Here is a 16,818-nt window from a genome sequence, read left to right as displayed (position 1 = left end):
TATGGATCTGAGCCTCACGCTCGTTTATGTAAGAAACATACAAAAAATACAAGAGAGTTGACAGCCTCTCCATCTACGCCTCTATAGCATTATCTGTCTTCTTTTCCACAGGTCGTTTATCTGACATCACTTTTTGCATATTATGAATTCCTATGCTTTAATATGAAACAATTATTTTAAAGCTTGTTTGTAAGGTCATCAACCCATGAAACAGGGAAATGAAACGAGTAATGCATTCCAATTCAATGCCATTCCAATAGTCAATCTCTAACTGTTTTTTAATTCTACTGTGTTATTTCACAGTGACTAAAGAACTTCATCAAAAAGAGTTAAATGAATCGGTCCTCACAGGCCCTTCAAACAGCAGAGGCTTTTCTCCACACCAGGGATATTTTTTTCAGCATCAAACATAAAGATTGCATCCTTTCTTTTCTTTAGTCTCTCTTCTTTCTTTATCTTTCTCTAGCCCTGATCTGAAGGTTTATGTCGTCTTATGTTTGTAGAGAATTCTGTAATTTAGGATTGGATTTCTGGTGCATCACGGTAAGCTCCTCTATAATATCACATCTGGACACGAATGGCATTAAAGAAATAATTTCATACCTGGGGAAAAAGCATTAAGACCCTATTCAGAAAAATAAACTATAGAAATTAAATGTGTTATGTCTAGGCCTATTTCTCTGACTCGGAGTGACTCCTTTACTCTGATCACTCTTGCCTGTTCAGCTGTGGTAACCACAAGGAAACAAACTGAGGAGGCATGTGCCAGACCAAAGAAGAGAAGTGAAGAAGGACAAGACAATAATTCCAAAACCATAGGCGTGATTGAAGGATGTTTCTTTGGCACGCAAAAAGAAAAAAAAACCAAAAGAGGAAAAAAATTAAGATTAAAAAATAAAAATCTGTTCTTCAGTGGCTCCTACTTCATCCTTAAGTCTTAGCTAAGGCTGATTCTCACAGTTAACCACGTTTTACAAACCCCAGCTTTGCAAGGATGAAATCAGAGTAATCGAAATAATGGAAAGAAAGGCCAAGGGAAAAAAAAACCCAAACCAAAATTAGTAACTATTTACACAATCTGAACACAACACAAAATTTATGAAATGAAATACTTTTTAAAATAAGCCTTTCCATGGAACTATTTAGAGCTTTGTGCCAAGCAATTAATGTAGCTTTTTAGAGGAACCTAAGCAATTCTTTCACTCATAGACAATACGTCAGAATAAAGGGTAAGGTGTGTGAAGATTTTATAATACCTGCCCTCATAAGAAGAAAAAAAAAAGACATAATAAAGCAAACAGGTGACCCTATTTAAGAGGAAATACTTTACTGGAGGGCCTTGAGCTCCCACTTCACCACTGGGTCCTTGGTCCCCTTCTTCACCCTGAGAAAGCAAAAGGAATACATGTGGAGCTAATCCCTGCCACGCACACTGCTTGCTCATTAGAGGAGGCACGTTTACTATTTTCTGTCACCACGTTCCGATTGATGGAATCCAAACGCAGTCACGCTACTTCTGCAGAACACAGACAGATACTTGTTTAGGTTCATATTCCATTCAACTATTAGTGGAAAGTGTAATTTCAAACCAATGCCAGTATAAAGAAGAATAATGCTATTTTACTCTTAATCCATCATTCTGTTTTATTTCTTGACATTAATCTCTTCAGGTTTTCTCCTCCTTTTAGACTAAAAGTGTAATGAACATACACTCACATTTGTCAATGGATTGGATACGCTAGCAGCTTTGCATCACAATAACACATCATGCTTCAGAATTTTTTTAATTATAATACCTTACCTCGTATTAATATTATTATTATTACCTATTTGACAATGTCTCCCATATAATGATAGCATACATAATAGAATGATGATACCTACTGCCAGTTCAATTTGCAAAGAGGGATTTTGAGCTCTAAAACTGCTCAACAGCCATGAAAAAATAGGCCAACTGTTTCTAATAAATTAATATTCTCTTCAGTATGCTTAGGAATAAAGAGCATGGTTATTCTTTAAAAAAAAAATAAACTACTTTTCTCTAAGATTCTTCCTCCAGCATTAAAGTATAGACCAAGGCAGTGTAAATCTTCTCAACTTTTCTTATAAATACTTCAATATTAAACAAGGTTAATTCAAATAAAACACCATAAAACAGTTCACATCTCAGTCTTCAAGCTGCATTGAGCTTGGTTTCTTCTGTGAACTTATACTGTGTCCTTTCTTTCTCAAATACATTTTTTTCCCCTCATTCCATACTACTCATCTGTGCCATCAATTTACTTCGTAAATCCAGAGAATTCTGCATTTAGATGTCTGGAAGAATTCCAGCTGATGAATTTTACTTCAATTTTGCCATGAGTTCCATAATAACTAAATTGAATGATCAAAAAAAAAAAAAAGGCAAGAGGAATACGACTTCTGCATCATAATAAATACAGAGTACAGAAGAATGAAGACTAGAGATATGTCTTTTGTTTCTCTGAGGCACTCTGATATGTAGTATCTCTTCACGCATTCTGGTAAAATAATTAATAGTTCTAACAAAATATAATGTTGTTTTTGAAGAAGAGGCTAAATTACGATTAGCTTGCTAAAAACAACTGTGAGTTTTCCTTTTTTTACCTTATAACCTTGTTTTCCCGGTTCACCAGACTCTCCTTTTGAACCTTTCTGTCCCTAAAAGAAACGTAAATAAATAGAGAGGTAGATAAACAGATAGATAGAGATAAATAAATAAAGAAAGATTATTCAAAATTAAAATATTGAGTTTTGCAAAACAGACATAGACTCCTCAGAACTCCTTCACTGTTCCCTCTGCAATCCCCATTCATCACTGCCTCCTCAACTGTCTAGGATCAACCACATAGAATCATAGAATCATAGAATGGCCTAGGCTGGAAGGGACCTTAGAGATCATTTAATCCAGCCTCCCTGCCGCCAGGGACGCCAGCTCTCGACTAGATCAGGCAACACATGGGGACCGAACGGGAATGGACCCCGTCACCTTGGCATTGTTAGTGCCACGCTCAACTGACTGAGCTAACCGGCTGACCATAACATATTAAGTACCACACTCAAAAATATCTGTTCCTGGATCTAACAAGGCTGTACTTCTAGGCAGATTAGTATTTCTTCTTACATTACCCCATAATAATTTCTTCAGACCAACAGTACTTCTAGAAATCAGCAAAGAATATATTTAAAAAAAAATAAATCTTAACTAAAATGAGACTCAGAAAGTGTTCATTTCAATGTGGTACATTATAGGTCCCCTCGAAGACAGAAAGAAAGGAAAAGGACTAAAATTTGGTGGAATATTAGAGTTTCTGGAGTTAGACTACAAACGGGCCAGAAAGTGAATAAAGCAATCCCTCACCTACTATCCCTCACCTACAAACGGGCCAGAAAGTGAATAAAGCAATCCCTCACCTACTATCACTATGTGAGATCTCTTTCAGGATCACACATAAACTCTCCCTTGAAGATTACAGCAGCAATAGAGATTTCAATGACAAGAGGTTATTCTGGCAGTCGAGTTGAAATAACTCGAAGAATCCATGCTGACGCAACGCTTTTTGAAATCCACAGTGAAGTGCTCTTTTGCTAAGCCAGCAATTATCCTCCTTGGTACTTTAAGACAGTATCTCTGTGAGGAACACTTGAACAAATACATTCTCTTACCTTCATTCCCATTAAGCCAGCATGTCCTGGGCGGCCAGGTGGACAAGCATTGGGGCACTGGAAAAGCATCCACACAGGTTTTATCATATAGGCTGAACAACGCTATCTGAGATATTTATTTTTTTAAAGAATTAAAAAAAGTGGACAACTATCTTACCAATGGGTCACCATCTTGCAGGCCAATTGTTCCCTAAATTAAATGAAATTAATCAAAGTCAGTAAAAGAGAAATAACCAGACCTGACTCATTAGACAATACAGTCATTAGACAAACCAGAAAATGCTCCTATCGAAAGCTGGAATCAGAAGTGTAACGAATCAACCAAAGGATCTCCACCATGAAAAGCACATAAACTGTAGGATTTTATTGCAGGATTGCAGGTATCTGCAAAATCCTGTCCCCTAGTTTAGGTTAACTCCTCTGAGAGCCAAAATATTTCCTTTGGTTTTTTACGCTACCCAAAACATATTTTCTATTAAATGCAGAGCAAATACAACCAAATGTCATGAACTTCCAATGGAACTCATGACAATTTCCGTAATAAGGATAACTTTTACTTTTCCAACTTACTACCATTCAGCAAAAGATTCAGATCTTTGCAGAGCAAATAATCTTCCCACAACACAAGTATTGGTAAAAAAGTGAGAGGTCTGGCAGTTAATGGAATTGCAATAGCTAGAGATCAGTGTAGAGCAAGAATGACTCGGTCCCCATATTAAATCAAATACCTGATGGAAGCTAACAGAAGGCTTATGAGGCACAACAGGGAGAAATATGATTTCACAGCAGAAGCTGGAATCAATAAAGCTCAGTGGGAGGGGGCACACTGTTTCAGAGAGAAGCACACGGGAGTTTAAGGAATAAACTGGTCTCCTTTTATAGAGAAGAATTTAAAAAAAATGCTGAGGGTACATTTGCATCCCTAACATCAACTGGCATGAGGCTGCGGCACTTTAGATTTCTAAAAAGGACAAAACTGTCAAGGAACAGAAGCACCATACGCCATTAACGAGAATTTATTTGTACTTGTTTCCTCAATATCCTTCTCCACTTTGCCAGTCATATTTTTTACAATACCTCTGCCAGTTCTCTGGCAACATTCATGAAAACGAGAAACAGGGCGTGAGTACAGCATACGGCTTTAGGTCCTGTCCAGCAAGGGAACAGTACAGCTTTTAAAAAAAACATTAGTATGACACATGTTTCCCAGCCATTTGCATTTCACAGAGCCCAGCCACCGCTGTGTCTGTCAAATGCTCCCTTTTATCTCCCGGGGCAGGTAAATAAGACACACGAGAAAGGCATTACACACACTCCTCCTCCTGGGAGGCTCAGGGAAGATAACCATTCCCCTCGAGAAGCAAAGCACTGGTGTAAAGCTTTCTTCTATCCCTTGCAAGTAGCAGGGCTGGTTGCAAGAAAGATATTTGAACTTAACCCACCTGGGAGCCCATATTTCTGGCTCCTGAGACAAATATTCAATTTTTCTCCTCCTACCAGAGAAAAGTCTACCTCTGCTGAAGTACTACTACTGGTGAGGCCTAACAAACACTGCACTTACTGTAATACTATAATTCACAGGGAAATTTAAGAACTGTAAAAGCTGCAATTTAAGATCACTTGCAGAAATGGGAAGGTAACACGCCAGTTTGCATTTCAAATTATCTCTTCTAACTGTAAAGACTAGAAACTTGCTCTCTAAATGGAAGATTAAATGTTGGTATGATTAAATGAGTTGTGTCTCAGGCTTTGAGCCCAAGCCTCTAGATGCTATGAATTAATATAGCCTGCTGAAATCCTAAAGTCGGTATTCAGCCTCAGGACTTCAGAAGTTTCATTCAAACAGCAACGAGATATAACTCAGACATAAGCACATATCAAAGACAATCACTTACCCGAGGACCTGGTGGCCCTGGTGGCCCTGGTGGTCCTCTTTTTCCTGGGTCTCCCTAAAAGAAAGGGTAAAATAATCATGTTGATTTACAGGAATAATGACAACCAGCTGTCACATATTCATACCACACAACAACAGCGAGAAATTCATTAGGTGCAGAAAGACAGGATTGGTAGTCAACTAAAATGTCAACCCACAGTAAAACTCCCAAAGTAGAGTGGGAAAACTGTTTTCTTGGTAGATTGGGAGCCATGCTGTAGAAGAGGAGCCACCAAAAAAAATATTTTCAGCTTCTTTAAACAGCTGAAACATCTGATCACAGGATCATCTGTGCACTCTGTTATTAAAACTGTTAAATAAGTTCTGAATTAAAAGAACCCTAGAAACTGGCAAAAATGCTGAAAGCACAGAGAACAAAAAATCCTCTTTTTCAGAGTCCAAGATGGATCTACCAAGTTAGAACCTTCACCTGTGAAGTTTTGATGTCCAGTGATTTCAGAAGTAAAGACAACAGAACCTCTGCAAATATTTTTTTCTGAATGCTTTTAAGTAAAATAAATTAATATTCTGACAGGGACCACCTTTTAACTTAATACTGTCACATCAATATTATTTTTGATATGTTATTAAATCAGACATGAAATGAACATGATCAATATAGAAAAATTATTCACTAATTTTCACAAGACATGAGCTACAGATTCATAGGTTTAAAAACACTGAAAAAGGAGTATTTCTTTTCCACACAACATAAAATTACATTGTGTGGCTCATTAGCACATTATGTTGTGGAGATCTGTGACATAAATGGATTCACAGAATCACAGAATGTTCGGGGTTGGAAGGGACCTCTGAAGATCATCTAGTCCAACCTTCATCCCAGCATACCTAACCACTACACCACAGCCTCAAGTGCTAGATCTACTTTTTTTTTAAACACCTCCAGGGTTGGTGACTCCACCACCTCCCTGGGCAGCCTGTTCCAGTGCCTCACCACTCGTTCAGTAAAGAACTTCCTCCGAATATCCAATCTAAACTTACCCTGACGCAACTTGAGGCCATTTCCCCTTGTCCTGTCATTAGTAATTAGAGAGAAGAGACCAGCACCAGCCTCACTACAGCCTCCTTTTAGGTAGTTGTGGAGGGCAATAAGGTCTCCTTTCAGCCTCCTCTTCTCCAGACTAAACAAACCCAGTTCTCTCAGCCGCTCTTCAAGGGGTCTGACTACATGAATGGTGGATAGGCTTACATACAGCTTTTTACAAAAGCAGCACAGATAAAACTTCTAGTTCAGGCAGTCTCTGAACTGCCAACAGCCAGAATGTGGGACAGTATGACAGAAAAATGTCATTTTACACATAGCCTGTACACTTGCCTACGTATTCATTATTGCCCTTGCTACAGACAAGACAGTCAGTTGGACGAATCACCTTCTAAAACAAACTGGCAGGTTTTAATATTCTTTTTTATACTCATTTATATGACGGAGAGCAATGTATCAGGAGAGGTATGCATTAAAAAGTAGGCTTCATTAAACAAAATTGTAATGCTATTTCTGATTTCAAGTAAAAAAAAAAACACAAAAACCAAGCGGTTTCAATTTGCATTACAGTGATGAAGTATGGAGTCAAAATATGACTGTGCTGAAGCTGAGTGCACAGTTTAGCAGTGAGGTCAGTAGATGGAGTCACAGTTAAACTGAGACTAGGAAGAAATACTGAATCGTCATAACCACTGATAGGCAAATGGAAAACAGAAATAATATACATTGTAGTACATAACCACATATGTGAAAAGAGGGGAGTAAAGCTAAAAGTCTGCATTGAATGTTACATTTTACATTTCCTATCTTTCTGACAGATGTAGTTTTTTGATTTTAGTTTTCCTTCAATAAGCGGAGTAGTACAGGAAACTATATGAAACAATTATTTCTAACTTAATGGGTGCCCCGACATTGGGTTTAATCATTGTTGCTCATTTCTAATAAGCTTCATACACAATCTTTCGTATACCAGTGATCACTGTAAAGTAAAAAAGTATGTTTTCAAGTGCTTTTATTATGGAGTGTTTAGACAGCACAGTAATTATTCATTTTTTCTCTATAATTACCTTCTTGGTACTTACAGAAGTACCTAGTACTTTCTATAAGTAACTTCATGGCTTGAAAGTGCGTCAGGGCAGGTTTAGGTTGGATCTCAGGAAGCCCTTTCTCACGCAGAGGGTGCTCAGGCACTGGGATGCACTGCCCAGGGCAGTGGTGGAGTCACCGTCCCTGGAGGTGTTTAAGGAGAGGCTGGATGTGGCACTTAGTGCCGTGGTCTGGCAGATGTGATGGTGTTGGGTCACAGGCTGGACTTGATGATCTCAGAGGTCTTTTCCAGCCTCAGCGATTCTGTGATTCTAGTAACTGAATAAACCTGCATTTTTAGCAAACATAGTGGTACTTACAGGTGGACCAGCACGACCTACTTCCCCAGGAAGTCCTGCTGCACCAGCTGGACCCTACAACAACCAAGTTAAACAGTATTTTTAAATTATACAATACCTCTGTAACAAGCATTGAAAGAGAGAGAATGTGTAATTCTCTCCAACAACAACCTGTATCTTCAGACACAACAACCTGTATCTTCAGACACCAGTACTGCTACCACACAGACCACAGACCTAGGCAACCTCAGTAGTGGCTGAAGAAAGCATGCATAATAGACATAGAACAACAGCATTAATCAGTCTCTTTTTTCACTGAATTGCTTTTTATTACAGTGTAATAGCTTTACTTGATACTTAAACAGATTCATTAAACAGTATATTTAGGAATTGTAAAAATTATACTTACAGGTGGTCCAAGAAGCCCCTTGCCCTGTGAAATACGAAAAAGGTCAAAAATGTGGGGAGGGTTTCACACCTAATCAAGCTGTTTGCCAAGAATAGGATAAAAAGGTACAAAAAACCCTGACGTTTGATTCTGCAAAATCATTCTGAAAACTTAGTATTAAATACCAATTTTATTATTAAGTAATTAATATCTGGAGAAAAATTAAATTATTAAGTTGCCTTGCAGCAGCATTTATTTACAAACACACATGCTTCCACATAGGAATGAAGACATTAAAGCCTTTGGGTTTAGCTAATTATCAAGTACCACGATAAACACATCAGTGCTATAACCATTTCCTTCTAACAGCACATTTAAATTGATAATAAAAGAGAACATTTTTTCCATTGCTTCCCCAAGGTGTAAATCCATTAAACTAGCACTTTTTGGTAATCAGAAAGAACACCAAACTGCTCCTGCTTATATTTTCCATTAGTATTACTCTGAATCATTTTAACGGTAAGTGTCCAAGATATGTGCTTCTGCCTATTTCAACAATACACTCCACCTAAGAAAACAGATCCCTCAAGTCTTGTATTAACACAGTGAATGGACAGTTTTATGGAGAACAGTGTCAATGATGTGTATGAAACACTGGCATATAAAAATCACATACCTACTTAAATCCTCAGGAGATCTGACATAATAAAGTGCCTGTGCTGAGTGGAGCTTAAAAGCCACAGAATATCATACTAGGATTGTATCTACAAGGTTGTCTTTAGAAAACTTGGTGTAACACATGCAAAATTTCAAGCATTTATCAGATTCGTTCCATTTTAACTGTTTAATATGCAGCACAACCTTAATTCACTTTGCATAACCTGCATAATTCCTTTGCTATTACTTAACACCCCCTTGCTGCAATTCATCGCATTATACGTGTCTATATTTCACTATACAAGCCAAATGTTCTCTGCATCGCATACTTGATACTGTAATATCATCTGCTCTGAAAGAAGGAAATCTGCCTGCAGGTTCTTAGTGGAGAACCCCTACCAGTGGTGGACAAAGTTCATGATACCAAAAGAAGCAGATACAGCTACTATGTCCAGCCCACATACGGGCTCAGGACAAGCCAGTCCTTCCCTCTGCCCACTCCATTGGACCTCTTCCCCTTCCTAATTAGGACTCCAAGAAAGAGAGGCTGTCACTCAGCAGTCCATGCCTCCCCTTCACCCAGCTACTCCACCCTTCTGGCCACAAACTCCCAAGCAGACCAACTTGTGGTGTTGAGACCTCCAGGGCAATCAGACAGTAAGAACCTGCACAGAGCAATTAATGATCCCGATTCAGTCGCTCTTGTTCCTGCCTCTGTCCGGGTCCTAAAAGGGGAAGCTTCTCCATGCAGCCTGGGACTGCAGCCTTGCATCTACAGGTACCTGCTGCTGGCTTTGGAGGTGCTCATCCAACCCATGGAGTACACAGGCGTGGGCAGTAACCCACAGTCTGTCACCAGAGACACTCACCCTGGAGATCTGGTAAGTCCCTCCACATCATCAGCACAGACCTGCTGCCATCCACCACGAAGAGTCGCACACCCGTATTTTTAAGTGCACCCTGTGCCAGAAGCTGTCCTTCAGCAGACCTTCAAATACTTCAAATTTCTCTATCACTACATACACACAATCCTACCCATGTGTCAGATCTGTAAAGCACAAGCGGTGTGTCAGCCAACAGACAAGTTAGAGTGAACCTGAAAGTGAGAATGGACTGAAGGGTGCAGCACATGCACTGAATGGAGCAGCCCCAGGTCCATTCACCACAGTCAGATCAGAGACAGCATTCTGAGAAACTTCCACTAACTGCTCTATTTCCTCAACAGCTTAAAGCTATTCATCCAAAGGAATGCCTGTATAAACAGAATTTTCCCCAAGAGATTTATTTTGAGAATTAATCTTTCCATATGGATTCAGCACGTGTGTGTTAACAACCATGGAGCTACAAAACCAAACACTAGGCTTCTTCCTAAAACGTGAGGTCTAAGGATTAACTTTAATCTTAATAATTACAAGGGTAATGACACGAGGTGACTAAGTGTATCCATTTTTCTCTACCTTTAAATAACTAAGAATTCTCATTTCCTCATTAGAAATATTCCCGCAGATTAACCTCTGAATACAAGGCCCAGCTGCTTTATGAAGCCGAGGCAGAACAACTCCAAAGGCAATCCCTACCGAGCTTCACTGAAGCGTTATCACCTTAAGACTGAAAGCCTCAGGGTAAACAAAAATGATGTAAAATCTCATCTGATTTATTGCTTTTACAGTCTGAAAACATGGTCACAAAAGACCTGAACCACGTCTGCTCTGAACGGAACCAGCATTCTGCCTTGACAAGTTGGTCCAGTTTGCAGCTTTCTCATTTCTAAGTTGAGATTTGCCCTCTCTATGCATATTTTATACGCTCACTTTTTCTGAGGGCTCTTAAATTATTCATTCTCACATTAGCCTGCTAACAGTGAGTTAAAATCATATATATTTTCTCCAAGTCAATTTTTATTTCAGTTAACAGGCTAAAATACTACAGCATTTTAACCTCATATTTCAGTAATTCAGTTTTAACTCCCCATTTTTTCTTCTCTCATAGCAGTCCTTCAATGTATATTCTTTTCCATACTATGTGAGTAACATACCTGACAGAGCTAAGCTATTTCTGCATTCCAGCTACACATTTTAAAAGGCATTTCAAACAATCTAGAAATTATTTTCCCATCTACTCAGCAGCAAAAATTGAAAATAAACAAACTCAAATCCCTAACAGAAAAATGTAGGGCTTCCAGTCTACCTATAAGCCACCTCAGTTCTGCTATTTTCTGTGACTAAAATTAGCTCATATATCAAGTCTATAGATTGACCATCCCTTATAAAACTATTACCTATTTTCTGAATTTTCAGGTAAGAAACAACACCCACGAAAATTAAATGCAAATGTCCAGATAAAATGATTCATCTTAAGTTTGAATATGTCTGTTACGTAATGCCTTCAAGAATAACACTACAATTTCCTCTCTGGCCAATTATCAAAATGATTGCTTAATAAAAATTTTAGGAAAGTTAATGGGACTGGGTCAGAAATACAAAGATACAGGCAAAAGTATAAAGTTTCACAGAAAGGAGTTCTATATTGAAATACAATGCCTCTTCTATTTAATTCCAATAATTTCCCCAAAATTAGAATTCTAGAATTCTAGAATGGCCTAGGCTGGAAGGGACCTTAGAGATCATTTTAATCCAGCCTCCCTGCTGCCAGGGACACCACCTCTCGACTAGATCAGGCAACACATGGGGAGCAAACAGGAATCAATCCCGCAACCTTAGCATTGTTAGTGCTACGCTCTACTGACTGAGCTAACCAGCCCCCTAAATTAATCTAATCTGTAATTAAATTTTAACTATGTGCAGTCCTATTACAATTTCATGCCATTCACCTTGTTCCATTACTCATCTTCCTTCAGTTTTTTTTTATTGTTTTCTTTCTAATCTAAGTTTCTGCAGGCCAACCATCATTAGCTTCCTCAAGTCTGTAAAATTCCTACAGCTCACAATTATTTTCAGTCCCCCAAAACGAAGGTTAAACCCATTAAATACAACCAGAACGGTACCCTTCCTTTCTCACATTTTTTCTTGTTTTCATCTGGACAGGAAGTCCCATAAAGCGTTTACACTTCAGTGGTCCCATTTACACATGTGGCAAGGAGCTGAAATTCCTGTGGACTCGTTTATGCAAACAAAACATGGCCTTTCTTGTGTCCACAAAGAGCTGGAAAACAACAGTACGCATCCAAAACTTGTAACCACATCACACACGCTCCTTTCTTTTCTACAGCACACAAACCAAATGTATCCTTTCAGTAATATCTGCACACTTTGATATAAAAAGGTTCCTTAATGTACTACTTTAATACCTTATGAGTTCTTTGAAACCTTGTAAATAGTTTCTGGCTTTACTTCATGAGATTGAATGGTAAGAATCCATCACTATTGATACTTATGGTCTAAAAAGCCAGGTATTAAACGGATTACTTACCGGAAGTCCACGAGCACCTGGCAGTCCCGGCTCACCCTTTAGAACATAAAAACTGAGTTTTTCAAGAGGCATTAGCATAAAGTTTCGTAAACAACATACAGGGAGATGCTCTCTTCTTTTGAAGAGTACCATTTAGCAGACATATTCTGCAAGTGTTATTCACTTCATTAACGCTATGGCCGGTTTCAGTTAAGACTTAATAGAAAGAAAAAACTTTCTAAATATTAAAAGTATACAGCCTTAGGCTTATTTTTTCCCCACCCAGAAAAACAATTCAAACAGGCTAGTTATTCTGACTTCCAAAGTATACTTTTGTCTGATACATTTGTCTGATTGCTGATGAATTCAGGTTCCACTTCTCTGGTCCCCAGTGTGTCAAAATATGGCACATTATAGTATAACAAGAAAGAAAGAGCCTCACCATTACTGAAGAACCTCAACCTTAACGTCATCAGTGTAACATCCCCACTCCTTACTGCTGGCTGGGGGAATGCATGTTGCTTTTCTACTGTGTGAAAAGGGCCCGATGGGTCTGTATTCTACAGATGCTTTATTTTTGAAAGAAAGGCCGCAGCATCTCATTAGCTGCATTGAGACACACAAAAATACTCCTTAAAAAAAAAACAAAATCCTGTAACTTCACATATAATTTTGTTCTTACCTTCTGTCCTTTTGGTCCTGTGGCTCCACGTGAGCCATCAGGTCCTGTGAATCCCTTTGGAAGTAATGTATACAACGTTAATACAAAGGTTACGTGGTTTTCTTGATCAAAACAGAAATCATTCTAAACCACAGGTTACTGAAGCTATTAAAATAAGTAACTGCAGGAGACTTACAATTCAAATGCCTATTTACGCATAGAAGTTCCCAGGTTCAAAGTACTAGTTTCTAGTGACAACCATCACTGCCTGTAAAATGTGTCCTTCCAAAACTACTCAGTGAAATCACAACTGAACTAAACACATCATCTCACATGATCTTATTTCCTCTCAATGGGAGATAGATTGATGTATTTAATTTGCAGCTCAGGTTAAAAACAGCTGACAGCATTTTCCATTTCAATTAAAACATTCATTAATTAAAAATAGAAACCCAAAGCTGCCAGGATGGATTTGAGGTTAGTCTTTGAACCACTCTTATCTGGCTAAAATCAAAAAGCAATTATTATATAACCACTAAAAATTCATTTGGAGTTTTCTTGTTTTCTTTTGCTTGGAAATTTTTAACCAGCTTATGTGGCTCAAAAATTTCCAGGTATCCAAAAGAAAAGCCTTGCTTCTACAGTTGTCCAATACTTTTGGTACACTTTCAGTAATTCAGTGTTCATCCAAAGGTATAGTTTCTCTGATAACTTGCTTTTGAAGGTTTACGTGTTCATTACAGGCAATTACTGTACAGTATCTTTACCCAGTCTATTAAAACTGACACTGAAATAGCTTGTGAAAGAAAAACAAGATTTAAAATGTCAGAACTGCCCCATTGATTAAACATGGAAGAAGGTATTATAAATCTAAATCACCAATTAAAAGCTGCACAATGGAAGTACAATAAGGTCCCAAAAAGGATCATCATTTTGGAAAGAAGTATTCCAGCATCACAGTTTCACTCACCCTCTAATACGAGGGAATATGCAAGTGCAAAGAAATTGCAACAGTTGAGTTGTTCTGTTTCACTTAATTGTGTTGCCATGAATTCTGGCACAGAAAGCAAAATCATACCTTAAGTGAAAATTGTAAGAGGCAATGATTTTTAAAGACCCGCTTCTGGGGTTTTGACATGTACAAATGGGTTGTGGTCTTATACTGTTTTCAGGAAAAAAAATGAAGTGGTATGAGATACTCATTTTCTCTTAGAAATGTGAAATGTGAACAGTTTAACTAAAGACTGTTTCAGCTCCATGTCCACTAAACCTCTTTTCAAAAGCAAATTAAAAATTGAACTCTAAAAGTATTGCAATTTTCCATAAATATTAGGCTTTTTCCAATTATACATTTTCTCCATTTATATAATTTACAATATTCTCTAATATATTTGTTTGTTTTATAGAGTCTCTTTTTTTATCTTTAAAATTATAGAAGAATTCCACTACTTAACGTAAATTAAACATAAGCTTGCCTGCATGATGGCATAAGATCAACGTACTAATGTAACAATCTTGCTTCATAGTAAGAACGCTTTCAAACACTGCTCTCAAGAGAAATTTGAAGAGCTTCCCAAAAACGTTTGAAGGTGTTTTTACTGCCACTACCTTATTCAAGAGATACAACCATACAGGCCATCAACACTAGATGATGCCAAAACTTTATTATTCTGCATTATTTTCCACAAAGAAAGGAAGAGTCATTAGCAGGTATGGGCTCTGCAGTGGCTGAAATTTGGGAGGCTTGGCTCGGATGCCCCTCCTGCCTTTGCAAGGAGCAGAGCGTTGACCTAAGGCTGCTTCCAGAGGCCTCAGCACGGCCTTCTCCCCGCAGGCACTGCTGCTGGGCACCCTCTCCAGAGTAGGGTGGCAGGATCCCGCTGCACTCACACTGTTCCTCAGCCACTGCTATGGTCCTCCAAGAGAGCATCTTTCAGCTTGGAGGAATGCTCCTCTCCTGCCCACACATACCACCAGCACCCACTGACAGCTAGGAGGAAGCCAGAGACCTGAAAAGGAGGTCACGCTTCTACAGAAATAGACTAAACTCTTTTTTTTATTATTTTTTTAAGAAAAAAAAAAAGAAGAAATTCCAGAAAATCAAGTGTACTCACATCAGCTCCTGGCTCTCCAGGCAAGCCAGGGGATCCTGGTTTGCCAGCATCTCCATCTGGACCCTTCACAATTTAAACAGACAGTTAAGCATGTTTCAGAGTGGGAAGCAGAAAGAAAACTCAAAACCTCTTCTGTCAAAGGAGAAAATGCAAAGTAGTTGTAATCACTTACCGGTGGACCGGGAGGGCCATTCGGACCTCTTTCCCCCTAACAAGATATCAAAAGGAAGGTATTAGTCAAACCAACAGCAACCTTTTACGGTACCTCATGAAAAAAACTGATTTGCAGATTATCAAGAATAACACCAAACTGATTCTTAATTGTATGAAATTTATATTAAATCTACATGATCTCTGTAATAGACTAAAAGAAATAGTCACAGAAAATTCTGGTAGAAATTGGGGAAAAATACATACTAGTTCCTATCAGGAATAATGTCAGAAATCTTTATCATGCTTTAGTACGAGTGATGCTACATAATACCTTCTGAGATTAGAACTATAAAACACCTACACCCCATTTAAGGCAAATAATCGCAGCATACGATGATGCTTACATAAAATAAATAATCCTCTATTTTCCATATCAGAGACAATCTGAATGGCTGCCTTCTCCCCACCACCCCAGCCTGCTAGAGTATGAGACCCATCAATTCCTACATGTATCCGCAGCCAAATTCACACTCCTTGCAGTCAAAGCGGGCAGTGAGGACAATACGGGTACACGTCAAGGCATTCCCTATTTCCTAGACAGAGTGTGGGAAACACTTACATCAATGCCATCAATACCAGGAACTCCTGGTGGCCCTGGCGGACCTGGAGGGCCTGGTGGACCAGGGAGACCTCTCTGAGAAAGAGTAAAAAAAAAAAAAAAAAGAGCAATTAGGGTTTGGCAAACCTGCAAGAGCCAGCCTGGGGGGAACCAGCACGATGAGAGGTGGCTTCTATGGGTTAGTCAGGGGGTGACAGTTGTGACGAGGAGCTGTGTCCTCCCTCCATACAGGTCAGGACACAGAGGCCCTATATCCCATCTTAGGTCTCAGTGAGATGACCAGCAACGCTCCCCTCACGGGCAGAACAGGGATGAGGTGTTAAACCCCCCTTCCTGGGCCTCGCAGGGGTGTCAGGGCAAGGTGGAGGATTCAGAATCGACTGCCCGACCCAGCAGGACCTGAACGTCCTTATGGCCGCGACAGGGTGGCAGAAATAAAAAGTGCGATCTTTGCAAACGAAACGCTGAAGCTACTCCAATTACTCGTGCAGCCAACACAGAGGAGAGAGTCTTCCCAAGAGTTCGTGCTTGCGAGGAAAATTTAAAACAACCCTTTCCCTGCCCGACGGGCAGGCTCGGCGGTTTCCCCTGGTCGCCCAGGATTAACCTAGCGCCTACAGAGCCGCTTTCTCAAAGCTCCAGGCTCCCGAGGGGGAGGCGTGAGGCACCACCAGCCCGCAGAAACCCAGACGAAGGCTTTTACAAGTCTTGTCCCTATAATGGGGGCTCTGTTCTCCTCAGAGGGAGCGCTGGCTGCGGCACCACTCTGCGAGCAGGAGGCTGGCCCCTCGCTCCCTCCAGCGCTGCTCTTCC

The 16,818-nt window shown here is 39.4% G+C and overlaps 1 protein-coding gene across 1 annotated transcript in view; it reads right to left on the bottom strand.

Annotated features, from left to right (window-relative positions):
* Nucleotides 1-16,080, bottom strand: part of LOC104280057 (collagen alpha-1(IX) chain-like) — a gene marked incomplete at its 5' end in the record, with an annotated part of 47,334 nt that extends 31,254 nt beyond the window's left edge. Inside the window, 12 exons of the mRNA XM_009877591.1 lie at nt 1,331-1,384; nt 2,626-2,679; nt 3,685-3,741; nt 3,842-3,874; nt 5,580-5,633; nt 8,027-8,080; nt 8,415-8,438; nt 12,480-12,515; nt 13,141-13,194; nt 15,234-15,296; nt 15,406-15,441; nt 16,006-16,080. Of these exons, the coding sequence (XP_009875893.1) occupies nt 1,331-1,384; nt 2,626-2,679; nt 3,685-3,741; nt 3,842-3,874; nt 5,580-5,633; nt 8,027-8,080; nt 8,415-8,438; nt 12,480-12,515; nt 13,141-13,194; nt 15,234-15,296; nt 15,406-15,441; nt 16,006-16,080 (594 nt within the window). The remainder of the gene's footprint in view (nt 1-1,330; nt 1,385-2,625; nt 2,680-3,684; nt 3,742-3,841; nt 3,875-5,579; nt 5,634-8,026; nt 8,081-8,414; nt 8,439-12,479; nt 12,516-13,140; nt 13,195-15,233; nt 15,297-15,405; nt 15,442-16,005) is intronic.
* Nucleotides 16,081-16,818: the final 738 nt, after the last annotated feature.

Source organism: Apaloderma vittatum, unplaced genomic scaffold (genome assembly GCF_000703405.1).
Source record: "Apaloderma vittatum isolate BGI_N311 unplaced genomic scaffold, ASM70340v1 scaffold6741, whole genome shotgun sequence".
Lineage (NCBI taxonomy): Eukaryota > Metazoa > Chordata > Aves > Trogoniformes > Trogonidae > Apaloderma > Apaloderma vittatum.
This window is presented reverse-complemented; position numbering and strand designations above follow the sequence as displayed.